Source organism: Pestalotiopsis fici, assembly GCF_000516985.1.
Source record: "Pestalotiopsis fici W106-1 unplaced genomic scaffold PFICI_Scf_9, whole genome shotgun sequence".
Classification (NCBI taxonomy): domain Eukaryota; kingdom Fungi; phylum Ascomycota; class Sordariomycetes; order Amphisphaeriales; family Sporocadaceae; genus Pestalotiopsis; species Pestalotiopsis fici.
In genome coordinates this window covers 1,468,529-1,493,116 of record NW_006917099.1, presented here as the reverse complement: position 1 = coordinate 1,493,116, position 24,588 = coordinate 1,468,529, and the positions used below count along the sequence as shown (strand labels likewise).

At 46.1% G+C, this 24,588-nt stretch overlaps 9 protein-coding genes across 9 annotated transcripts; 5 read left to right on the top strand and 4 right to left on the bottom strand.

Moving 5' to 3' along the window:
* Positions 1-3,969: 3,969 nt before the first annotated feature.
* On the top strand, positions 3,970-5,887 carry PFICI_11867 (uncharacterized protein; the record flags this gene model as incomplete). Its single annotated transcript, XM_007840448.1, has 4 exons — positions 3,970-4,190; positions 4,251-5,027; positions 5,098-5,558; positions 5,658-5,887. The coding sequence occupies 4 exons, from the start codon at positions 3,970-3,972 to the stop codon at positions 5,885-5,887; spliced, it is 1,689 nt and encodes a 562-aa protein (XP_007838639.1).
* A 219-nt stretch (positions 5,888-6,106) lies between these two features.
* Positions 6,107-7,387, bottom strand: PFICI_11866 (uncharacterized protein; the record flags this gene model as incomplete). The annotated part of the gene is made up of 3 exons (XM_007840447.1): positions 6,107-6,516; positions 6,579-7,032; positions 7,088-7,387. 3 exons carry the CDS (start codon positions 7,385-7,387, stop codon positions 6,107-6,109), a joined length of 1,164 nt encoding a protein of 387 aa, XP_007838638.1.
* A 1,050-nt stretch (positions 7,388-8,437) lies between these two features.
* On the top strand, positions 8,438-10,085 carry PFICI_11865 (uncharacterized protein; the record flags this gene model as incomplete). Its single annotated transcript, XM_007840446.1, has 4 exons — positions 8,438-8,467; positions 8,531-8,899; positions 8,990-9,400; positions 9,456-10,085. 4 exons carry the CDS (start codon positions 8,438-8,440, stop codon positions 10,083-10,085), a joined length of 1,440 nt encoding a protein of 479 aa, XP_007838637.1.
* A 194-nt stretch (positions 10,086-10,279) lies between these two features.
* On the bottom strand, positions 10,280-11,406 carry PFICI_11864 (uncharacterized protein; the record flags this gene model as incomplete). Its single annotated transcript, XM_007840445.1, has 3 exons — positions 10,280-10,653; positions 10,725-11,164; positions 11,228-11,406. 3 exons carry the CDS (start codon positions 11,404-11,406, stop codon positions 10,280-10,282), a joined length of 993 nt encoding a protein of 330 aa, XP_007838636.1.
* Positions 11,407-12,099: 693 nt separating this feature from the next.
* PFICI_11863 (uncharacterized protein) lies at positions 12,100-13,660 on the top strand (the record flags this gene model as incomplete). The annotated part of the gene is made up of 2 exons (XM_007840444.1): positions 12,100-13,431; positions 13,487-13,660. 2 exons carry the CDS (start codon positions 12,100-12,102, stop codon positions 13,658-13,660), a joined length of 1,506 nt encoding a protein of 501 aa, XP_007838635.1.
* Positions 13,661-13,795: 135 nt separating this feature from the next.
* On the bottom strand, positions 13,796-15,889 carry PFICI_11862 (uncharacterized protein; the record flags this gene model as incomplete). The annotated part of the gene is made up of 5 exons (XM_007840443.1): positions 13,796-14,543; positions 14,591-14,906; positions 14,962-15,629; positions 15,686-15,765; positions 15,821-15,889. 5 exons carry the CDS (start codon positions 15,887-15,889, stop codon positions 13,796-13,798), a joined length of 1,881 nt encoding a protein of 626 aa, XP_007838634.1.
* Positions 15,890-17,101: 1,212 nt separating this feature from the next.
* On the top strand, positions 17,102-18,328 carry PFICI_11861 (uncharacterized protein; the record flags this gene model as incomplete). Its single annotated transcript, XM_007840442.1, has 2 exons — positions 17,102-17,783; positions 17,844-18,328. The coding sequence occupies 2 exons, from the start codon at positions 17,102-17,104 to the stop codon at positions 18,326-18,328; spliced, it is 1,167 nt and encodes a 388-aa protein (XP_007838633.1).
* A 1,905-nt stretch (positions 18,329-20,233) lies between these two features.
* On the top strand, positions 20,234-22,281 carry PFICI_11860 (Translation initiation factor RLI1; the record flags this gene model as incomplete). The annotated part of the gene is made up of 4 exons (XM_007840441.1): positions 20,234-20,253; positions 20,323-20,463; positions 20,551-20,676; positions 20,736-22,281. The coding sequence occupies 4 exons, from the start codon at positions 20,234-20,236 to the stop codon at positions 22,279-22,281; spliced, it is 1,833 nt and encodes a 610-aa protein (XP_007838632.1).
* Positions 22,282-22,854: 573 nt separating this feature from the next.
* Positions 22,855-24,556, bottom strand: PFICI_11859 (uncharacterized protein; the record flags this gene model as incomplete). Its single annotated transcript, XM_007840440.1, has 13 exons — positions 22,855-23,039; positions 23,105-23,387; positions 23,440-23,491; positions 23,543-23,599; positions 23,654-23,716; positions 23,769-23,823; positions 23,877-23,913; positions 23,967-24,030; positions 24,087-24,138; positions 24,193-24,255; positions 24,307-24,345; positions 24,398-24,451; positions 24,505-24,556. 13 exons carry the CDS (start codon positions 24,554-24,556, stop codon positions 22,855-22,857), a joined length of 1,056 nt encoding a protein of 351 aa, XP_007838631.1.
* Between the last annotated feature and the right edge of the window lie 32 nt (positions 24,557-24,588).

Genomic DNA, 24,588 nt, shown 5'->3' with positions numbered 1-24,588 from the left:
TATCTAATATTTATAAAATTTAGATTTTTAATTAAAATAAATTAATTAATATAAAAAATATAATTATAAACGAAAAAAAATTATATAACGAAAAATAAGATATATTTAAAAACGAGCTCTTAAATGCTAATACCTAATTTATCGCCGATTTTATAACTAATTACGCAATATTTAAAAACGAGATCTTATAAAAATTAGAAAATAAAAATACCGCCGCAAAAAATATCCTGCTAAGCAATAATTAAAACGATTAAAAAAAAAATAATAATTAAAAAAATAAAAAAGCAGCGCTAAATAAAAAAAATAAATAATACCCTTTTATTACCGCGAAATTTGCCTTTTAGATTTTATTATAAATATTTTTATTAGCTTTATTAATATATAGCATAAAAGCAATTACGATTAAAAATACGGCGCTATTAAAAAAAGGACCTAAAATAATCCTATAGCAAATAGCTTTTTTAGCTGGTTATAAAGCCGTTCCTAAAGCAGGATAAGGCAATAATTAAAACGATAAGGCGAAGCTAAAACGCTTTTTTCGTTAAAGGGTAAAAATTTATAAAGCGGAAATCCTAATTCCTTTTAAATAATATTATAAATTACATTATTATCCGTTTAGCAAATTATTCCTTTAAGCAAAAGCTAATTATTTATAAAATTATAAAAATATACGATTTTAAACCGAAATTAATAAAAAAAATTTACGAATAAAAGGCAAATAAATCCTTAATTATATATAAATATACGTATATAAATTCGATAAGTATAAAAAATTCTAAAAATATAAAGCAAAATTTATCGTTCGCGATAATTAATAGGCGAAATCCTAAAACTAAGAAATTTACGCGGCTATATTAGCTAAAAAATTATTTCGCATCCTAATCGCGATTATAGCGAAATTCGACCTTAAATTAATATAATATAACGTAATAAATGCGTTTATATACGCTTTTATTAATTAAAATATATTTATAAAAATGCCGGATAAATATCGAAAAAAAAAACGCTATATTATTATTAAATAAAGCACTTTATAAATTACGGATATTACCGCTATTATAGCAAAAAGAATTTATAAAAATTTTAGCCGAGATCGGTTATATTTAAATATTATATAAGCCCTACGTATTTATTAAAAAAAAGTATTAGTTTTTTTTTACGTTAATAATATAATTATCGCATATAAAAATAAAAATAAAAAAGTTATTAATTACTTAATATAGCATTTTATAAAAAAGTATAAAATTAATAGTAGCAAGCTAATATAATAGTTTTTTTAGAATAAAAATAATTAGAAATCGTATATTTAAAATAATTTAGTTTTCCTAAAAAGCTTATTTTAAAAAAATCGCTAAGCTTATAAATAAAAAAAAAATTTATATAACGCTAATAGGCTACGAAAAATTTATATTTCGATTAATTATAGCGTTTTTTTACAAAATATAAAAATATTAAAAAAAAATCGGATTATTGCTATTCGCGGCTATATTTATAAAACTAAATATTGCATTCGTAATAGCTAGATTAGCTCGATTCCTTAATAATCTAAATTAAATATATTAAAAAGCTATTAATCGAGCTCTAATTTATTTAATTAATACTAAAAAACTTTCGCTTAAAATCGGAGGATTTTTTAATTTAATAATTGCTAATAACGTATTATTTGCCGATAATAATATCGATCGCAAAAATACCTAAGCATTCGCTATAAAGCTATTCGGAAAATTAATTAGTTAGCAATTAAATAAATAAAATATAATTATTATTTTTATTATAAAAGCTAAATTATTTGCTTTAACGCAAATTGCTAAAAAAATATTATTTGTTAGCCGATTATTAAAAAAATTATCGATATAGCTAAATAATAACATTATTACTATTAAATATAATAATAAGCAAATTATTAATTTAATTAACGCCGAAATCGCGTTATTAAAAATAAAACTCTATTATATAAATATTTATAATTATTAATTACGATAAAAAGCCTAAAAAAAAAATTAAAATTATTTATAAACCTTTAAATAAAATAATAGCAAATAAATTAACGAAAAGCTTATTAATAGGTAAATAGCAAAATTTTTTGTAATAAATAAGATTTAACGTTATTTATTATAATTAAAACGAATAGCCTTAAAAAAAGCTATATTTTGCTAATTAGCAATTTTAATTTAAATATAGCCAGATTTACGATAAATCGTAGATTTAAAGGGGTATATTAAATAATAAATTATGGTTTCTATATATTAAGGTATGCTTAAGCACACGGATTAACCCTATAATATTTAAATAAATATACGGGACCTCCCGGGGATTAGCCGGGGCCACTTAAATAAGCGTATACCTTATTAAAACTAAAAGGCGTAGAATATAAATTAATATATCACATAATTAACACCTATACCAAACCAGTTTAAACTCCAATAGGAAAGCACCACCTTAATTAACAATAAGCTTTATATTTAGCGCGGTAAAGGCGGTTATTTTTTAGCATTATAGCGTCGGAAAAAAAAAGCGTTAAATTAAAAAAAAAAAAAAGCGGCAAAATATAGGCGCAAAAAAAAATAGGCATAAACGCAAAAATAATGCGAAAATATAGAAGCGGCGGTTTTTTTTTTGGCTAAAAAAAGGAAATATAATAATAGCCGAGGAAAAAAATTAAAAATAAAAAAAAAGCGCTAAAAATTTAGCTATTATTTTAATATTAAAAATAATATTAAATAGCTAAATAAATCTTTATCGCTATAATATCGCTAATTTCGTAATTACGGTATAAATAAATTAATAGCCGGGTCGGCTATTATTAAAAAAAGGGATAATTATAATAACCTTTTATATAAATATTGCGCAACGGTGCCGCACCGCTATTATAGCGCTAACGCTATAGCTGGATATAATTAGCGCAATATAATCGTATTAGATTTTTGCTTTTGCAAAAATTAGTTTATATAGCAATATATAGTGTATTAACTATTACCTAACGTTCCATTGGTAAACCGTTATATTTATTAGCTTTCCGCGAAATCCTTTTTATTCCGATATTTTATTAAATATATTCCTAATATTTATTTATAATTTTTAATTTCCCGATTATAGCTAAAATATCTTAAGCATATATACGCGATAAATCGAAAACTTTTTTATAAAAATAATTCGTATTCGGATTTATTATTATATAATAATTCGGAAATTTTCCGCGTATGCTAAATATATTTTTACGGTATTTTAATATATTATTATTAAAGCCTTAAGAAAAATCGCGCATATATATAAAATAAAATAATAATTATATACGCTTACGTATTTTTTATAATATTTATGGCGCTTATAGCGTTAACTTTTGACCCCCCGGTAAAAAATTTATTTTAACCCCTCCATATTAATTTTAACCCCCGACCGGTCGTGGCCTCGCCGAGGGCGGCCCGGTCGGGGGTATCCGCGAACCCGGGGCCTAGCCAAGTCCGCCCTATGCTGTGGTACCTGGCCATCGTGCAGGGATCGGAACCCCTACCCGGCGGGTCTGGGTCTGCTTAGACCGGTGAGTCTGTGCTTTGCCCATCCCCCACACGCCCCAATCTACAAACACAGCATGTCTGATTGGATGGCTAAAACGGTGGGAAGCACTATGTAGGTATATGGATATGCATGATTTGATCGGTTTGCCAAGTCTAGATACATTACGTCCCTGGGTGGTCATGTACCTGGTGAGTAATCCATCATACCACTGTGCCATGATGTTGCAGAGTTAGGGGACGAAATATTCTAAACAGTACCAAATTTGCATCCCATGCCCAATGATCTGACGAGAAATGCTTGATCATGTTGCCGATCCAGCATTGCAAGGAAAGCACGCATTTATCGTCCCTCCCTCGGCTCAGGGTGGCAGAGTTCACACACAAGTTGGTCCTTCCTTGCTGCTCATCTCGTCGCTGTGATCGCGGTCACACAGCATTTAATCGAGATACCACCATGTACGCCTTCAAGGATTTCGCTCCTTTCTTATCGGGATCACCATTGTCCTCGGTGCAATCCCTCTTGGTTGTTTTGGGTATTCTGTTTTCATTGTTCATTGTCAGCGGCACGGTATCCCGGCGCCGCAATGAGCCTCCGCGCATGCAAGAGACGATACCCTATGTCTCCAATATACTTCTCTTCATGACGGACCAGGCTGCTTTCCTAGACCTAGTGCAGTAAGAATCAAGTCTCTACTGCTTTACATAGTAAACAACATCTAACATCGGTACTCCAAGAAAAACATTCAAGAAAACAGGAAGTCATGTCATCAAGTGCTACATTGGATTTCGCCCGCTCTTCTTTGTCGCCGGACCACGTAATGTGCAGAGGCTGTTTGGGTCGCCAGACGTTCTTGATGGCAACTTTATTCATTTTCTGCTCATGTCAATGCAATGGGGCATGAGTGCAACCGAGTTGTCAAAGTTCAAAAAAGATCGATCCGGTAGATTACCGAAACCGATCCCGGGAAGTGGACCCGTGACCGAGGACCAGCGGTATTGGAGAAGCCACAGCCGGCTCTACACGGACTTTCTCAGCGATCCGCGGTACTCGGAAGCCCTGGGTTCGGATTTTTTGCGTCGTTTTACGGCGCAACTTGACCAATGGCAGGAGGACACTGCGTCGGAATGGACCACGGCGCGCCTACTAGGCACCCTAAAGACACAAATGTCGAGGTGTGCAGCCGAGACGCTGTTTGGTACACGTCTCTTTGACTTGAACCCCGGCTTCACGGAATGCTACTGGCAATATGATGAAGTGGCGGGAAAACTGCTCCTAGGGTTGCCCTCCTTCTTGATGCCAGAAGCGGCCCGTGCCAAGCGTCGCCTCCACGCCATGGTGCGGCGCCACATTGATTCGGCTTGGGCGAGTCAGAGTGCCGGCGACGTGGATGCCGAGTGCCTCTGGGAGCCGCATTTCGGCTCGCGCCTGTCTCGGGAGAGCGCCATGTGGATGCGCGCACAAGGCTTTTCAGATCATGCCGCTGCCGGGCATACTTTGGCATCTCTATTTGGGTCAGTATCTCTCGCCCATCTGCAGACTTTTGAGATGAATTGTGTCACTAATGGTGTCAAAATTTCCCAGCCTCAACGGAAACACGGTACCAATCACGGCTTGGGCTTTGATGGAGCTCATCAAAGACCCATCGCTCCTGGCTGCCGTACGATCCGAGATTCTCGAAGGGGGACTGAATGCCGAGACTGGCGAGTTGGACGCTCAACGTGTCATGAACTTGGCGCTACTTCAGTCGATATATATCGAGACCATGCGCCTGCATGTTTCCTTCAATGTGTCACGCGAAGTGCGCGACGGCCCCTTTGAGATCGTGCCTGGGTGTTGGGCAGACACTGGCGCCATTATTCAGACATGCTCCACTGTAGCCCACTTGGATGAGGAGGTCTGGGGGGTTGACCAACACCCCGCGAGTGAGTTCTGGGCCTGGCGGCATGTTCAAACCGAGGAGGCATACGACGACCTGACGGGCCGTATGGCTTCTCGGTCGCGCTTCGTCATGCGCGCAAGGCCAACATCATTCTTCCCATACGGTAAGCTTTGTTCTGGCCTTTTTCTTCTTCATCTTCCGTTGCCTCCTTCCCTTCTTCTCTACTTATCTTTTCGCCTCCAAAACGCTGACGATGTCCAAGGGGGCGGCTACTGGGTATGCCCTGGGCGCCATTTCGGAAAGATGGAGATCATGCTAGCTCTGGCCCTGATTGTGATCAGATTCGATCTGGAGTTTGTGAAATGGACAAATCTAGATGGCTCAGAGACAGATCGGCCAGCCGTAGATGACAAAAGGTACGCTGGTAGTATTGCAATGTTTCCGGATCGGGATCTCTGCTTTCGTTGGCGGAAGCGTCAACTTGAGAAGTAGATACCTTGGTTTGAGTAACGTTTCTTTGTATCTGCCCTAAATAGCGAAAATATTTTCGAGTTTCATGTCTGAACAAGCAGAAAATAGCTTTTTGCTTTCCCACTCTGATTCCATATTTGCGTTGGTATTCACATTGTATGCCATTTGTACAATAGTTTTCTCTCGGCCCTCCATTATGCTGTACTATGCCGTAGACTACACCTGGTTCATAATACCGCATCAATACCGATTTGACTCGGTCCATGCCATCTCAGTTCTGACATTAATGTGCTGCTGTGAGCCAGGCGTATATTTAGTAAGGTTTATTGCCCCTCCTTTGTTGTCACCAGGCGCGGCAGTTGCCGTGCGGTGATGCTCCTCGGGCCAGCCGCTCAAGCCTTCGAGGGAATCGTGATCGTTGTCGATGCTTGCGGTAGTGTTGTAACCATTCTTCTTCTTCTGCATGTTGCCACGACCAAACGTGATGAGTGATGGCCTGCCAGGCGTAGAAGCGCGATCAGACAAGTTCTGACTGAGCCCTACTTGATGCAGCAAGAATGTGAGCAGCGGGCGAAGAGTAGGAAGGGTGGCTGAGATGATGCCCATGCAGGGCTCGACCTCGACCCAGATGATCAAATCCGCTAGGTAGTCTGTGATTCGAATTCACAATTAGCCTCAGTAAAAGCACACGACACTTGCTCGAGATACGTACAGGTGACATCGGCATCGGATCCCATTCGATATAGCTGTATCATTACGCACAGCTTAATGATACTAGCTATGATGACGAGGGAGCCGATCAAGAAATTCGCTCCAATAGCCAGCTTGAGTTTACGCGACACGTGGAGCTTGTAGACCTCGCGCATTGGCAGACACAGGATCATGGCATCCATCACAATGTTGGGCACTCCATTCGTGCTGATGTAAAAGGTGTTTGCGTTTATACAGGTCCCTGGGGTGGCGAGATCCCAGTACTTGTGAACGGGCGTGCATTGGAAAACGGTCGTGAGCATGACGGCGACCCACCAAGCAGCAGTCATGGAGCCGAGAACGGCGTATCCCCATTTCATGAATAGCGTCGGGAAAATGCGGTAGTACATGGCGAGTATACTCCACTTGATGAGTGCGAGACCGGTGAAGAAGAGAAGTTCGCCTGCAAACATGTACTATGTGCTTGTCAGCTTTGACTTTGGGTAGGCGATGAGGTCCTGGCCAACCTACAATGAAAGTGTATCTCAAGGCATCCGGTTTACGCTGCAGAGCAATAGGTAGATGAAGCCCGACGCCGCCGTATTTGATGCAGAGATAGCCGTCGACATACTCCGCCCAAACAACGAGGAGAGAGGCCAAGCCGACCCAGTCGTCGAGCGCAAAGCGGACTCGAAGTCTCAAGCGTACGGCGAAACGAAGTGCCACGAAGATGGTTGCCAGCGTGATAACGGCCGTCATGACGCGTACGACGCGAGGACCATCATCGTGGTTCACGTATTCCGGTGGGTAATCTGGGGTGGAGGCGGCCATGATTCGAGGTTGGAAATGGCCAAAGTAGATGGAATTCCCGTGTTTGTAGTCTTTGTATATGCCAAGAAGACGGAAGAAATGACAGCGTCTCACTGTGTAGGTAATCAGTTGTAAATAAAGAGGGTTTTGAGTTGCCTTTGTCCACGAGGAAGACGGCAATGTCCAAGGATCGCGGGCAACCCTCATCAACTACAGAGTACAGAGTTTTGCTGCGTCAAGATTGCAGACTTGTGATTACTAGGTACCTTACATTACCTACCTACCTGGCATGGCCGGATGATTGAATCTGGCCGTCGCCTGCAGCAGCAGTTGCAGGCAGTAAATTAGCCCTACACTCTCGTCTATTTTTACGCTGCAACTTTGGATGGGTTTTGGTAACAAAAAAATCACGTCGTTATGTGACGGGCTGCAGTCAGCATTGCCAGGATCGCTCGTTGCATGCTGCCGTTGCATCCTATTGGACTTCAGCTGATCCCACAGCCTTTCCTTTCAGTGTAGGACGATGTGGTATCAGGACGAAAAACATACCATGTACCTAACCTAGTAGGCGAGGCGGAAGACCCACCGCTGTTAGCAGCAAGGGTTCGGATGTGGGGATATGCACTGTAGGTGCTCAATGTGCAAGTTCATCCGTGTGAGGTTGCAACCATGCAGTCCTTCTGCAGGCAGGGTACTTTGTGAATGCTGTTGGTAAAGATACTGGACATTGAGACGCACAATCCGACCAATAACAATCAAGATGCAAACTCGACATGAAGGAGCGGTACTCCAGTGTGCCTCACCCCAAGTCGCTGTACTTGATCCCTTGCGTTACTAAACCTAAATAGTCACCTCCCTACATGTGCATCTACAGCCAGTTGTGGTGATGGCGCGCTGTGGAAAGGATTAGAACCTCAATGCCCAGATGCGAAAAAAGTTGTCAATTTTATTAATCGCTACTCACTTTACTCATTTTTCATTCTTGCTTGAGCATTTGTCTAGAAAGCTTTTGGCTACTTTTGAAAATCCCAATCATTTTCGATTTGATCAAATCATTAGTGGCGTGTAAATATGGCGGATTACAAGCTCGCCGACTTTGAGGTAAGTCATCCTTTTTTTGGTGCAGCCTTGTTGCGCTTTTCATCTCTAATACATTGAACTCAGACATTCCACAATGTGATTGGGAACGAACTCTCAGCCACAGAAAAGACTCGTCGAGCGGTCAACCCTAGCGATAAGCAGCAGCTTGCCGAGGTGCCCGTCTCAACACAGGACGACGTTGACCGCGCCGTGGCCGCTGCCCAAGCAGCCTTCCCAGCATGGCGTGATCTCACTCAAGACGACCGAGCTGGTCTCCTGCTCAAGTTTGTCGAGGCTATCGAGGCCAACCAGCAGGAATTCGCGCAGCTCCTCGGCAAAGAAGCTGGCAAGCCTCCACAGGCCGTTGGAATTGAACTATTCCTGCTGTCCCATCAGATCCGTGAAGTCATCAAGTATCGGTTGACCGAAGAAGTGATTGAGGATACCGATGAGGTGCGTCTGTTATACAACTCACTTTGATTCTTTCTTCTTGGTCATTGCATCCTCTTGTGTTGAGCCGCAGCTGATTGTTACAAACTCTAGCGGAAAATTGTGCTTCGCCACGTTCCCTTGGGTGTGGGCGTCGGCATCGTTCCTTGGAACTTTCCAATGCTGCTAGGAATCGTCAAGCTCGTCTCGGCACTGTTGGCTGGAAACACTTTTATCTGGAAGCCTTCTCCGTACAGCCCCTATACAGCCCTCAAACTGGGAGAGTTGGGCGCCAAAATCTTCCCCAAGGGAGTTTTCAACGTACTCAGCGGCGAAGAGGACCTTGGTCCAATGCTTACAGGTCACCCCGGTGTTGCCAAAATCAGCTTTACTGGATCAGTAGCCACCGGCAAAAAAGTGGCGGCGGCGTGTGCGCCGACATTGAAGCGCTTCACCCTTGAGCTCGGTGGCAATGATGTGGCCATCGTATACCCAGACGTCGATATTGCAGCGACAGTCCCCAAGGTACGTCTCCATGATCAAGTAAATGTAACCCGGCTAATATGTCACTCTTGTTCAGATCGCTACTCTATCATTATTGCATACCGGCCAGGTCTGCTTTTGCATTAAGCGTGTTTATGTGCACGAAGACATATATGATGCCTTCCTGGCCGCCTTTGTCGATTTTGTAAAGACTCTCAAGACCGGTGGCTCTGCAGATGCTCAGGCCGCACTTGGCCCTGTCCAGAACAGCATGCAACACGCAAAGCTGTTGGACTTGTATAGCGATATCACAAAGCAAGGTTTGAAGGTCGCTTATCGTGCTGAGCTGGACTCATCCGAGACAAAGGATGGCCTCTTCCTTCCGGCCACTGTTATCGAGAACCCTCCCGATGATTCGCGCCTCGTTGTTGAAGAGCAGTTTGGCCCGATTGTACCGCTTCTAAAGTGGTCTGATGAGGAAGATGTAGTGCGCCGCGCAAACTCGTCCCTGATGGGTCTCGGTGGCTCAGTGTGGAGCACCAATCTCAAGCAGGCCGAGAACACGGCGCGGCGTCTCGAAGCTGGCACCGTCTGGGTGAATGCTCATTTCGAGGTTGGACCCCAAGTCGGATTTGGAGGCCATAAGGAAAGTGGCATTGGTGTCGAATCTGGATTGGATGGAATCAAGGGATGGTGCAACGCTCAGGCAATTTGGGCAAGGAAGTAGCATGTGTCAATCTCTTTTCTATTGGTGATTGGTGTAGCACTGATTTAATGATACTCACCACATGTTACTTGCTTGGGTCTAATAGATAGTTCTGTAGCACATCTCTCTTATAGTTCTTAAAATACCTGAGACTTCCAAGACACCGCTGCGCAGATGTCATGTAATCAAAGACCATTTCGTAATACACCACATCCTTATTCACTATCCCCGCGCCCAAGAGCCAGACCATTCACTTCCCTCACTCGGGCTTTCTCATTCTTATCCACTCCAAGCCACAACAAGTCGGGCCTACTATAATGACCGCAAACATCTAGAAATGCTCTCGACTCGACAATGAGATTCAGATCCAGGGTGCAATACACCAAACCTTCCTCTGTCTCGGGTAAATCTGTTGATATCTTGCGGCCGTCGGGCGCGAAAACGGCAGAGGAGCCTCCACCGGGGGCGCTCATGGCGATTCCCGTCTGCGTCTTCATGCGATCCACTCCGGCTAGGCTAATGACGGCGGTAGAATGGAGGACAAAGGCCTGTGATTCGAGAGCATAAGTTCTAGCGAGGGATTGTGCACCTTTTCAATACAGAACTTAACATTAGTAATCATTTTCAATAAGAGCAGGTGTATCGGATAGACAGTCCCACCTTCACTGGTCATGGACCACTGTCCCTGGTCTCCATCAGCCGGGTACAGAGGCGGCCACGCCGCAATATGTATTTGCTCTCTCTGGGCGTACATGTGATACTTGAGCAAAGGCTGCGCATGTTCCCAGCACGACAACGCGCCGACACGACCGGCCCGCGTATCAGCGACGCCGTCGAGACACTCGGTCAAGGCGTCTCCGAAAATCGTCCGCTCCATGTGCGTGGCTTTGATCTTGGACCTCTTGACCAAGATCTTGCCGTCGGCATCGATTATGGCTTGGGAAATGTAGAGCGAGTGGTGCCGGTTTTCGGAAAATCCTAGGACGACTACAATCTTGTTTTGGGCTGCGCATTCTTGTATCTGGCGCATCTGAGGAGAGTCGATTTGGAGGGAATTGCGTATATACAGCGAGCCGAGTTCAGGGTCGACGGGACGTGACCTAGTACACATGGAGACACATTAGCTATGCTGATGACGGACAAGAAGGGCATAGTATCCTTACCATATCCAAGCTGGATATCCAGGAATCCAACATTCGGGAAACGCAATGAGTTCGGCACCATTTTTCGCCGCTTCGTTTATGAGAACACATGTTTTTTCGACCGTGGCATCTAGGTCGAGCCATACAGGCTCTGCCTGCGTCACGGCGACGTGGACTGACGTCTTGGTTGACCCTTCCATAGTCTCTTTGCGACTGCGCTGCGGCCAAAGAGGTAGGTATGCAATAACGATGATGAACGTAAGCCTATATACAAGAGGACCGGATTAGTGTTGGGGGGAGGGTAATTAGTGATTCGAGATGACCGGGGATGATGCAGGATATAATCACTGTGAGACTTGAAGATACTTCAACTGAAAGATTACGTTTCGTAATGTCAATAAAGCAATAATGGAAGCAATCGGTAGTAGAGGTCGGCTTTCATCATGTTATCAAAGCCGTGCCTCAATCCCTGTCTATCATGGCGGTTCGTTTGGTTCCGCCGCTAATGAAAGCATTCCAGCCAATCATGGCTCAGTGCAATGTGCCAATATCGCGGCGTCGTACTATAGTCTCAAAGATAACCCCAATCTCCTGGCATGATCTCGACTGAAAGCTACTTCGAGTGACTGGATGTGATCAATTGGATATGAGGGATAATTTCTAGGCTCTTATCGCACGCTGTGACTTGCATAAGAGCTTGCCATGGCCTCCTAGGCAGTCCGGGAACCAAATGGCCAGAGCCAGAGATTGAGTTGTACAAATTCTTGAGAAACGCATTATCGCAATTAATTACGAAAATGACCTTTGGAATCACGCAGGTTGATCAGAGCTCTGTGCCAGCGCTGGACAGTGTCTCGCTCGCAGAGACTCCGTCGCCAAATCCTTTACGAAACATGATCAAGGAAGCTCCCTCGACCGAGAACCCCCTACATATGTCACGACTTCGAAAAGAGCTTTACTTTGTGGCCCTCATCTACGGAGCCAGTGTTACTGGTGTTGTCGGCCCTGTCCTCGTGCCCGGATTCAGCCTCGTCGCAGCCTCCCTCAACGTAGGGCTCACGCAAGTAACCTTGCTCAATGGGGCATTGATCATGGCGCTTGGTGTAAGCGCATACATTTGCGCGCCTCTGGCGGAGATATACGGTCGGCGCATCGCTTATCTTGTTACTAGCCTCATGTTGGTGTTTAGCTGTGTCTGGGGTGGTTTCGCCAAGACTTACGGTTCGCTGCTGGCATCCCGCACATTTCAAGGGCTCGGGATGGGGGGCTTCTTTTCCCTTGCGGGCACCGTCTCCATCAACGACCTCTTTCCCGTCAATGAGCGTGGCCGACGTGCTGGGATTTGGAACTTTGCCGTCATTGTCTCTGTCAATGTCGCGCCCGTCATTAGCAGCTACATCATTACTGCCCTTGGCTGGCAATGGTCGTTCAAGATTCTGGCAATAGCGTTTGCTTTGGCGTTCATCCTTGTTGTCTTCTTTGTGCCCGAGACATTGCCCAACAATAATGTAGTTGATGATCACGAGATGAGTCGTCCAGATGCATCAAGTATAGCGCTCCGAAAGCTCGACACGGAGGTTGGGATGGTGCAAGCCCACCCTACAGATGGTCAAGATGTCGAGTCGCCTCGCAAGGATGGGGCCAACCAAAAGATCCTGGAGAGAAACTTGCTGACACAGCAACCATTTCTCCGACCACCAAAGTCTGCTTGCAATGGCTTGGTGCATCAACTTTTCATTCTTGTGGCACCTCTCAGACTCTTGAGACATCCAATCATCATTTGGGCGTGCGCAATGTGGTCCGTGACTTTCAGCTGGACCATTATACAAGGCGCAGTCGCAGATCAAATCTTTGAGGCCGAGCCCTACAACCTGTCTGCAACGTCTGTGGGATTGTTGATTGGCGTGCCCCCATTGATCGGGTCCGCCTTTGGTACCATTCTTGGCGGGTATCTCTGTGACCTGCTAGCTCGGATGATGGCTTTCCGCAATGGTGGCATCTATGAACCAGAGTTTCGGCTTCCCGTGCTAATTCCCGGCATGATTACCACCGCCATCGGATCCTATGGTTTGGGAATCGTCCTCGACCGTGGTTTGTCCGTGTGGGCATCCGCTGTATTACTGGGCTGTTTGAATTTCGGTGTTGGTATGAACTGCACCAGCATCGTGGCGTATACCAATGATGCATGCGAAGAAAAGACCGCCGAGGCTTTTGGTGTGGCCATGGTAAGCTTATTTCAACCTGTATCAATTGAGCTTCACTGATGTACAACGAATTTAGCTGGTCAAGAGTGTTTTTGCGTTTGGTCTTACCTTTATACTCAACGACTACTACATCGTCCATGGTGCTTTGGCATTCTTTGTGACTTGGGGTAGTCTGACTGCAGGTGTAACACTGTTGACCATTCCTCTCTATTTGTATGGGAAGAGGCTGCGTGTGAAGATGGCATTGTAGATGCTGATATACCACTGTCTCTCATATCCTAGTAAGATTTTCTGTAGTAGTATTGAAGTTGAAATAGATACGAAGCGATACTCTCCATTGACCGGCGCAGCTAGTTGATTCAGCAAGAGTTGTGCATTGTTCTTGTTAATCTTCTGTTGACGAAAAGGCCAGGTACGGAGATCCAAATAGACCGGACTCTGCCATGTTCAAGTCTGCAACGTCAAAGTAATCAATCGCCAGTGTCGCTGGCGCCGTTGAACCGCCAAAACCAGTTTGGTGGCCGGGATCGCCAACCCTTGAAATGGCTGCGCTGTCAATGGCTCTCGCCACATCAGCTTGGTGCAAAGGGCCACTGTAGCGCATTGGTAGCGCCCTGGAAATCTTCCATCGCTCAGCCAACTCCCTCAGGGTAGTAATGGCACGTTTTGCGCTGAGCCACCTTGAACCCATTGACTCCAAAGCGTCCACACATGTACGCAATCTGTGGATGGAGGGGCTTCGCATGGAAGACTCTTCTGATGTCGCATTCAGAAGAAGTGTTATGGCAGCCGTTTGTATACTGTGAACCACAAATGGCGGCACTTTATCAAAAGAGCCAACCTTTTGATATCTCCGGATTAGATCCACCATACTTCCTGCTTCGAGTGTGGTGGTTCGGTCGACAATTTGGCGAGTATGATCGTGGATCGGGCCATTTAGGTACGGCCGATGTATCAACAGTTGTGACATGTGGTATGCCATATGACAAAAGATGATTGTTGGTGTTTCGCTTTCTTCTTTTTGGTCGAATTGAGCTTTCAGTTGCGTTCGAAAAGAGAGAAGCTCATCGCGCGCTTCGACGAGCAGTCGATAGCGTTCAGTCTTGTCAAGATCCTTGAACTCGTACGAGTAGCTTTGCAAGTCAGTAATTTGTTTCTGTCAAAGTGATACAATACCCACATTCTATCCATGTGTTTGTCATGCAAATACCACAGCTTGCACTGAAAATCAAACGCCAATTCATCTGTTGTGGCTGCGGCTCCCAGAACCTCGACGAGATATGGCGCCTTTATCCGACGCCATGGAATGATGCAGTGTCGTCCTAGCAGTGATGTAGCGACTCTATCAAGAAGAAGGACGCTCCAAATTGTCCTTGTCCTTTGTCGTAGGTCTTTGGGCATTTCTGGGGTATGATTGCCCTGGATTTCGCCGCGCCGAAGCTCTTGAAGAGAAATGACAGTGAGTCCTAAATGTATTGACAGACTGCACGCCATGGCTGCCATACCTTGCTTAGTGATGAAGCGAGAGGTTTGGTCTGAGAGTGTACTTACAATTGTACATCCATGCCATGTTTTCATTGCCGAGGGCCAGTTCCCGCCAACACATGATTGCCAGAGATTGGATGGTGGCCAGATTAGGGGACTGTCGACAAGTCTCTAAGCTCTTGGCTTCTATTCTAGATGCAAGATGATTGCCGTAGCTTCTGATTTCCACTTCTTCGGCGTAGAGACTTCCAGCAGCTAGCACTGAACATGCGAGAAAATTGGGCTCCTGCGACGCGTGGTTTGTGAGGCTTGCCAACGTCTCCTGATCAAGGAATTGAAAAGTTGGGTTGATGTACTTGGAGAACAGTAATATCAATCTGGTGTGATCCATCTCGTGGCGTTGATTCAAAATCACTTCTTGTGTGGCATGACCATTGGTTTGAGTGGAATCGTCAATCGTGTTCGAGAAGCAGTGATTCCCCGAAGGACCGATGAGGGTGCTCTCGCCGTTATCCCCAATCTTGAGTCGCCACATGAGAGAGCTCACGTCATTGATTGCTGAGTCGTCTTTTGATGTGCGAGGGTTGCCATCTTGCAATGAATTGTCCGATGTATCAGGCATGCCCTGCGATTGCGGTACGGACTGGCACAATCCCTTTAGGCGATAGACTTCTTCCTTTAACAGCTCAATCTGAGTCTCCAAGCCATTCACGTAATTGTAGTCGAGCTTTGGTCTGTGGTATTACAAGTCAGTAATTTTACCATGCGTAAATGCAAGAATGATGCACACTTTTTAGGTCTTTGAAGGACATAATGGCACGCGATACTCTTTTGTAGGCACCAAGAACAACTGGGAGTGATGCCGTCGCACTTGTCGTCACCCACATTAGCTTGGGTCCAGCGATAAGAATGGCAGTGCCATTACCTTGCGCTTCCGCTTGCGACAAGCTTCGCAAGCAAAAGCTACGCGCTCAGCCGCTCGCCCAGCTTCCATGCTTGTTTCTGGAGGTAAATGGACGGAACTCAGCAAAAAGTGTCGCTGTTGCTACCATGTGCTGATCATTGTTGAGCCAGGGGATCTTTGGGTTCAGCTAGCCCACTGATAAGCGCTGGGCGAACCACTGTCACCAGCTGTTCAATCATGGTACAGGGGAAATTTAGCTCCGACAATTCATCAAGGCATCCACTACCATAGTACGGTAGAAAGGCAGTGTCTGATGGTACATTGTTTTTCCAGAATAACGAACTCACATATTGTGCAAGTCTATTAAATTTCTCACGATTGGATAGCTATTTAAAGAAGAAAAAAAATTCAAAGTTTGTAACGTTGGCCTGAAAGTAGACTCGCCCTTTGGTGCAGATGAGGTTGCTCAATGCTTCATTGCCATCGACTGCAGCACCAGCATTGCGACTCTAATTGTTTGCTGCGAACATGACATATTATAGCCATACTGCATATTCTACCCAGAAAAGAAAAAGACGCTTATTTTTCAGAATTTTCACAATGAGAGTGATCTAAAAGTTGAATATCAAAGCATCAGTGTCAAGCACCACATGACGTTGGGGGCTGTTGACTTGGTTTCGAAAGTGTTGGAAGGAAACTGCCGAGAGCAAAAAGCAGAAGTCGGCCGTAGTGAAGTGAAATCTATGCTTTGCTGTATACTTAGTTTTGGTAGATGCAAACAGTATAGAAACAGACAATTTGTATTTCATCTGTCCTATCTCAAGGCGAATGATTCTACCTTGCTCGGGTTCACACAAGTTTGTTTTGTCAAGTGCTGCGGTTGCTTGACCATCGTAACGGAATGTGCACTATCTACAGCAAGCAAAATTCAATGTGATAGACTACTAAGCAAACGAACTTTCTCGACTGAAACAGGAAGTCACGCGCTGGCGTTTGCGTACTTGCCTCTGGTTCGTCAGTCTTTGCGTCTCAGCAAATGACAGCCTTCCACTTGCAACTATCCAAGTCAAGCCTGGGATTGTTTTCCTCCTCTCGATCGACGCCTTTTCTTGCCTTCTCGAGGCAGCAGCCGGTTTCAATTACTTACCTATCCAAAGGCGAAGAAGATCGAGCCAGTGCAGCTGCCTAGCAAATGCCACTGCACTTGCATTACCGGTATCCCTCATCACAACCACTTCACATTCTTTGACTCTTCTTCAACGACCTCGCAAATCCTTCCACACCAGCATCTACGACATCATCATGGCATCCAATGACGAATTAGACATGTCGATGGAGGTCGAACCCTCGCGATGCGCATTTCTGTACCAGCCCTCTGTCGCCACCATTGACATTGACAAGCGCGGTGATCTGATCTTGCTTGTCGGCAAGCACAAGTGCAAGATCAAGGCCAATGGAGATCATCAACACACGGAAGCAATGGCCTTTCGCGTTTGCTCTAGGTCTCTGGCACGGTCGTCTCCAGTCATGGAGGCAATGCTTTTTGGCAATTTCCGCGAGGCTACCCAGACAACTATCGAACTCACTGAAGATGATCCCAAGGCCATGCAGATGCTGCTCCATCGTGCACATGGGAGTCTCAAAGAAATCTATGCGGACATTGACAAAGAACGTCGCGAAGACTGTCCTGAGGGCAAATTTGTGGATGATGTGTACTCATTGGTCGTTCTTGCGAATAAATACCTAATGACACAACATTTCCGACCATTCATGGCACAATGGTGTAATTTGCTGATGTCCTGGGAGGCAGAAGAGGAATCCAGGGACACATCCATTTTTTATGAGCGGCTTGAGAAGTCGATGTGGATTGCTAGCGAATTCGGCCATCTGGAACTGTACCAGACTATGTTCCGTTACTTGACCTGGCATCTTGAGCCCAACCATCACCTATTTCGCCATGTTCTTGAGCCCGACGGCGTTGCAGGTAAGACTCAGAGCAATAGATTTGGGTACTGGAGCCAGACTGACATCATATCTCTCTTAGACCACATTCGCCTCGGTCGGTTGAACGACATAAACAGCATCTTAACGCCAACTCGCAATGCGATCAATGCTCTAATGAACGATGCTGATCCCACTGGTCTGTATCTTTGCAATCAGCCTGTGAGAGAGGATCGACTAAATTGCCAGGCGCACACATTGGGCCACATGATTCGAAACTTGACCGTGAATTTCCTATGGCCGCTGCCCAATGCAGAAGATATCACCGAGACGGCTCAGGAGCTCGTTGTAGACTTTCAAAACACGCTATGGCAAGATCACACATCTCTTCATGAGAATTGCACCACAAAAACTGCAATAGGGACCCAAACAGACAACACTCTGGAGAGGAGTGGAGAGTACGACTCTATACCATTGGCAATACTTCAGTCCATGTATTCAACAGCCGAGGGTCTCAATGCATTCGAATTTGAAAGCATGTTTTCGAATGCAATGGCCAATGTGGTTCACGATGATGAGGCCCTGTAGTTCAACGAAGAGTCAGACTCGGACACGGACTGATGCAAGAGAGGAAACGGCTTGATATCACCGCCTCGGTAGACTTCCATACTCGGGGAAGTACTGCATTGCATTTAAGGAGAAGGCGGCTCTCAAGGTGTCATAATTGTGCCACTGAGGGAATGAGGGAATGAAATATGAGCGGTTGTTTTTGAGGCCTGGCTACAGGTTGAGTGGCAAAGCAAAACGGATAATCAGACTGGATTGAGGCTACGTTGATTCCTATAAAATCCAGCTAGAACTCGCATTGCATTTGATAGTGTTACTGCCAAGCACAGGGTGTCCTTTGGAGAAGGGCGTGTAAGAAAAGAAGAAGACAGAAAACTTAAACATTTTTTGCACCCTTGTGAATGATGTGACGAGATACTAGATGGGATAACGATGACTGCACATTGACGATTGAACCAATGCACATTCTGTTGCTCTCACGAAAGAACGCTTCCAAATAACAGCAGATAATGATGCCGAACAGGAAACATAGCCAGGTGACCCTATGTTGGCGACCTTGCAAGGCCTGGACACAGGATCTTTTGGGTATCAACCCAATTAATGTAATACAGCTTTCGGAAATCTCCCAATTTGCCTGCAAAATTCTCTAGGGAGAGCATTTGTGGAGGGCAAATCGGTCAGTATCCCATTTTGCGGAGAGAAAGCACATCTTCGAGACCCAAGAATAGCACAGGACCCTGGATGTACGAGCAAGTTGGACTTGTACTCTTGTAAAGTCTGTAAATGAAATGCATTAATTCATCGGCGGTCATGTCAGCCGCCTCTATATGTCCAGGTTTCCTTTGCTTCTGGATAAAGACGCTTTGGCAGCGGCTCCAAGCATAGGTCCGCGTAAGGATATGAAGGCTAGCACATTAGTTGGATAGCTGTGAACGATGAGCACCATGAGTCGAATTGGATCTGTGTATTTGCCATTCTTTCGTGATGATTTTCCCGGCTCGTGGTTCCAATTGTGAGCAGGCTTGTGAAGCTGGACACTTGAGCAAGCGGGACGAGTTGAAGGAACAAATCAAGGTACGAATCAACCCATCAAGTATAGAGATTAAATATCACAACACATGATTGGTTTGCTGGTGAATATATGAGGGGTATAGACGCTGTTATACCACGTAGGTGGCTAGGATATGAAGGTGCTAGTGCTAGTGGCTGATCTTTGGCGCTCCGCTGGACTTTGCTTGATGTGTAATTGGTAGCGGGGTTGATTTCGTTGGCTATTGAGAGAAATATTGGATCTTTCGAAGGGGTTGGTCACTCGTAACTCACCTCCATATTCTCATGACTGCAAGTGATTACTGAGCGGTCAAACGACGGCACAGCAAGAAGTAATTGATGTTTGTGCAGACTCTCTCTTAAAAGGCTGCTTTTTATGCAAGTATGCATGCTGAGTTCTGACCTCTATGATATGCATCGTCATGGAATTATGCTCTCCAAGCATGCAGGGGAACTACGTCAAAATGTGGCTCAAGTGTGGCTTGACGAATCATTTAGGGTCTATTATTCATCGCTTAGCCTGCGCCCTGCACTAAATGTGGGAATCCGAATTTTCAGTGCGCCCAAACCTAGTGCTAGGGCTCTAGAAACTGGGCAGAAAGGTGAATGGAGCGGGGCTCGAGATGGAGGGGTCAAGCACCAGTTTTAGCAGCTCGTGGCCTGAACCAAACCACTGATCGTCGTTCCCCGAAACTGCCAGTTGATCTGCGACGACGTCTCTCCCCCTTCGACTTTGCTCGAAAATTTTCTAGCATCGCTCGATCAGTCTCCGGGACATTCCCAGCCAAGAGGACATACACAATTTGGTGATAGCGACCGACCAAACTCACGACCCTCTTCGATTCGAGCCATACCCCATCATCGCCACCATTCACCATGGCCGACAAACTCACTCGGTACGAACCCGACAAGGAAATACCCAAGGAAATAAAGTGCGCAAATGCCAACTAACCACTTGCCCATAGTGTCGCCATTGTCAGCAGTGACAAGTGCAAGCCCAAGAAGTGCAAGCAGGAATGTCGCAAGTCCTGTCCCGTCGTCCGCAGTGGAAAGCTGTGTATTGAGGTCTCTCCGGCTTCTTCTCTTGCTTTCATTTCCGAGTCGCTGTAAGTTGTCTCTTTCCATGTCTGGCCTCTGGTCCACCCTGCCGTACATGACAAGATATATGGGTCGCTAATACGTGATACCTCCAGATGTGTTGGTTGCGGTATCTGCCCCAAAAAGTGCCCCTTTGGTGCCATTAACATTATCAACTTGCCGACCAACCTGGATTCCATGGTCACCCACCGATACGGTCCCAACACCTTCAAGCTTCACCGGTAAGCTACATGATCCTTTCTTGTCCCCAGATCGAGACCTTGTCTGACATAGTCAAAAGTCTGCCCACTCCCCGTCCCGGTCAAGTCCTTGGTCTCGTAGGAACCAACGGTATCGGAAAGAGTACCGCGCTCAAGGTCCTCGCCGGTAAGCTCAAGCCCAACTTGGGCCGATTGGGCGAAGATGCCCCCGACTGGGCTGATGTCATCCGCTACTTCCGTGGTTCTGAATTGCAGAGCTACTTTACCAAGCTGCTCGAGGATGATCTTCACGCCGTCGTCAAGCCCCAATATGTCGACCAGATCCCCAAGGCCTTCCGTGGTACCGAGCGCAGCGTCCGCGCCATCTTTGCCAAGCAGGCCGATGCCAGCATGGGCAACCTCGATGCCGTCCTCGACGTTTTGGAGCTGAGACACATTTACGACCGTGACATTTCCCACCTGTCTGGTGGTGAGTTGCAACGTTTTGCTCTTGGTCTCGTTTGTGTTCAGCAAAAGGACATTTACCTCTTTGACGAGCCTAGTTCTTTCCTTGATATCAAGCAAAGACTAAAGGCTGCTACCATGATCCGATCTCTCATCCGGGACGACAACTACATTATTGTTGTTGAGCACGATTTGAGTGTTCTTGACTACATTAGTGATTTCGTGTGCGTCTTGTACGGAAAGCCCGGTGTCTACGGTGTCGTTACCCTTCCCTACTCTGTCCGTGAAGGTATCAACATCTTCCTCGACGGTTACATTCCCACTGAGAACTTGCGTTTCCGTGAAGAGTCCCTGACCTTCAAGATGGCCGAAAGCGCAGACGAGTACCTGAACGAAAAGTCGCGCGCCTTCAAGTACCCCACCATGGAAAAGACCCAGGGCGACTTCCACCTCAAGATTGACGCTGGTGACTTTACTGACTCTGAAATCATTGTCATGTTTGGTGAGAACGGTACTGGAAAGACCACCTTCTGTAAGATGTTGGCAGGTGCGCTCAAGCCCGACGGTGCCGCCAAGATGCCCGAAATGTCCATCTCCATGAAGCCGCAGACCATCAACCCCAAGTTTGAGGGAACCGTCCGCCAGCTCTTCTTCAAGAAGATCCGCACCGCCTTCCTCCTTCCCCAGTTCCAGACCGAGGTCGTCAAGCCTCTGCAACTGGACAGCTTCATTGACCAGGACGTCAAGAACTTGTCCGGTGGTGAACTTCAGCGTGTCGCCATTGTCCTGGCTCTCGGAAAGCCTGCTGATGTCTACGTCATTGACGAGCCCAGTGCCTACCTGGACTCTGAGCAGCGTATCGTGGCCTCCAAGGTCATTAAGCGATGGATCATGAACACCAAGAAGACGGCTTTTGTTGTCGAGCACGATTTCATCATGTCCACGTACCTTGCCGACCGTGTCATTGTCTTTGACGGTCAGCCCGGTATCGACGCCCACGCCAACAAGCCCGAGTCTCTCCTTACTGGTTGCAACAAGTTCTTGAAGGCCTTGGATGTCACTTTCCGTCGTGACACTCAAAACTACCGTCCTCGTATCAACAAGCTGGACTCTCAACTGGACCAAGAGCAAAAGTTGAGCGGCAACTTCTTCTTCTTGGAGGACCCAACCAAGAGCAGCTAAAGAGGGCATCGCCATGGATGTTCCTTTTTACTACAATGGCGTCCCCATCAAATGGGGCTCCACGCAAGCAGCACGCCAATTTCACCCCTGCCCCGGCCCAACCGAGGCCGAGCATCACGATGATGATATCAATGAGCAAGACGAAGTCTAAGATGGAAGGTGAACAACGCTCAAGTCCCATAATGAAGACCATGGACTGACCTTGATTAGATTGTCGAGAGCGGGATCAAACAATGAATTTGAGAGCAGGACAGGCGCATAAAAAGCTTGAACATTCCCTTGGGAGTATTCGGCCTTGTTGCCGCAGAAGTTTTCAACATGCCTGAATCAGGTACACTACAGGAAAAGTTCATATTTCAATACAGTGGCAATTCGATCGTACAATAAGCACTCGTTCTTGATGAACCCAACTGTGACATGTTCCCTGACTTGATTCTTCTATTCGATCCCCACGAAACTAAGAGATCCTGTGGCATTGACTGTTGGGGGAGATATAGAAGTGTTGGTGACATCAACCTACTAGCCTTGGACACCCATCAGCCTTGAGCCCATGATGCATCACTATCCGTTGGCTCAGTACTCGAGACGCTGGCAGCTCGAGACGAATTTGATTGATTCCCTCCAACCGTGATCGTATTCGTGCAGTGCCGGGCATTGGCTGTGTTCAATATTGGCCGATAGGAACGCTCTGAACGCGAGGGACTGGAATCTAGCAAGATCGCTCTCGAGGGAGTCGTACCATCGGCGGAATTGGTTCGCTGTTTCATTATCAGCTCTTGTCTTGCGCCTGTTCATGACTGTCGCCAGGGTAGACTTACAATACGCTTGCGACCGGCAGAAGCAGCTGGTTGTCTTTGCGCTTTACTCTGACGTCGATCGGGAGATTCAACTGGACTGGGGCTGTGCCGAGTACGGCCACCGCGTTTAACTCGACGTGCTTGAGTGACGATGGGTGTATCCGAGCCAGAATCGTATCCCGTAGACACGGAAGGCTTGATCAAGGGGTCGTGGATCCGGGTGTCTGGCTGCATACTGGACGCTGGTCGCTGACCTCTTGGCAAGTCGGCCTGATATTCTTCACGTGCTGGTCTCAGGCGAAACACACCCTGAAAATGGTCAGTCGATCAAGTGCCAAAGAACACTTCCTGCAGCTCTCACCTCGCGGTGGAAAAGGGTTCCCCATCTGGCGGCAAATTTGGCATCGGTCGCGCTATGCGGTATTAGTCGAAAGTGTATCAGCCATATTCTGGGACTTACATACGCAAGATACTCGAGAGCGGTAGCGTACTCGTCAATTATTCCGCCGCGAGGACCTCGTCTATATATCGTCTCAGCACATGCGACATGTCCAACACACAGTATCCAGACTGACCCAGGCTCCTTGAGAAACGAGGCGTTGCGCCAAATCTTGTTCAAGACTACATGCTTCAACGCACTATAAGTCATGAGCTTCGTGTGTCTTTTGTCCGTGTCATGGCATAACCTACTTGAAGCCGGCAAGGCGCTCGGGGACGGAGATCATGGCGCGTCGAACACTGACAACTATATTGTGTTAGCATGAGCAATACTGTTGTCCTAGGAGACCGTGTACATACGGGCTCCGGGGTGGAATTGTCGATAATGACGTCGAAGCTACACGATATCAGCCGTGTCTTTGGAGATCCTCTTCCGACATGTGCACACACAGAGGGTTGGCTCTTGAAGGTGACACCACACATTGTACCACGACCATCAAGATCAATGCAGCAGCTAGGTCCGATATTAATCAAAATGAACCCCATCTGATCAGAGACTTGCTCACTTACACACCAGGGTTGAGTAGTGAGAGGACTTCGGCATCGTGGGGACGCGTATCATCTATTGTTATCAGTGTCACGGATTGGCCTCATCCGCGGATCCTGGAATGCGCACCTGCATTGTCATTGTTGCTAACTATGGGAATAGCTGTTCCTGCCTCGGCAGCGGCAACTTGACCTATTATCTATTGGTAACAAGTCATTTATCTCACGTATTAATATGACATACGAGGGGGGATCCAGCCGTCGTTGGCATACGGAATCGGTCCTAACCGTATAAGTGTCAGGAGCTTGATGGTGCCGGGTGCCGGTGAACAAACCAAAGTGCCAACCATGAAGGCTCTTGACCCCGGCGTTTTCAACAGCATTATTGACTGAGGGTTAGTGAGTTTGTGCAAATACATGATGATCCAGATATACGACTTACCAAAGTGGTTGACTTGCGGGTTTCCCACTACGGATTCAGAGATTCTGTACATGATTAGCCTATACTCTTGACCCACAGATTATA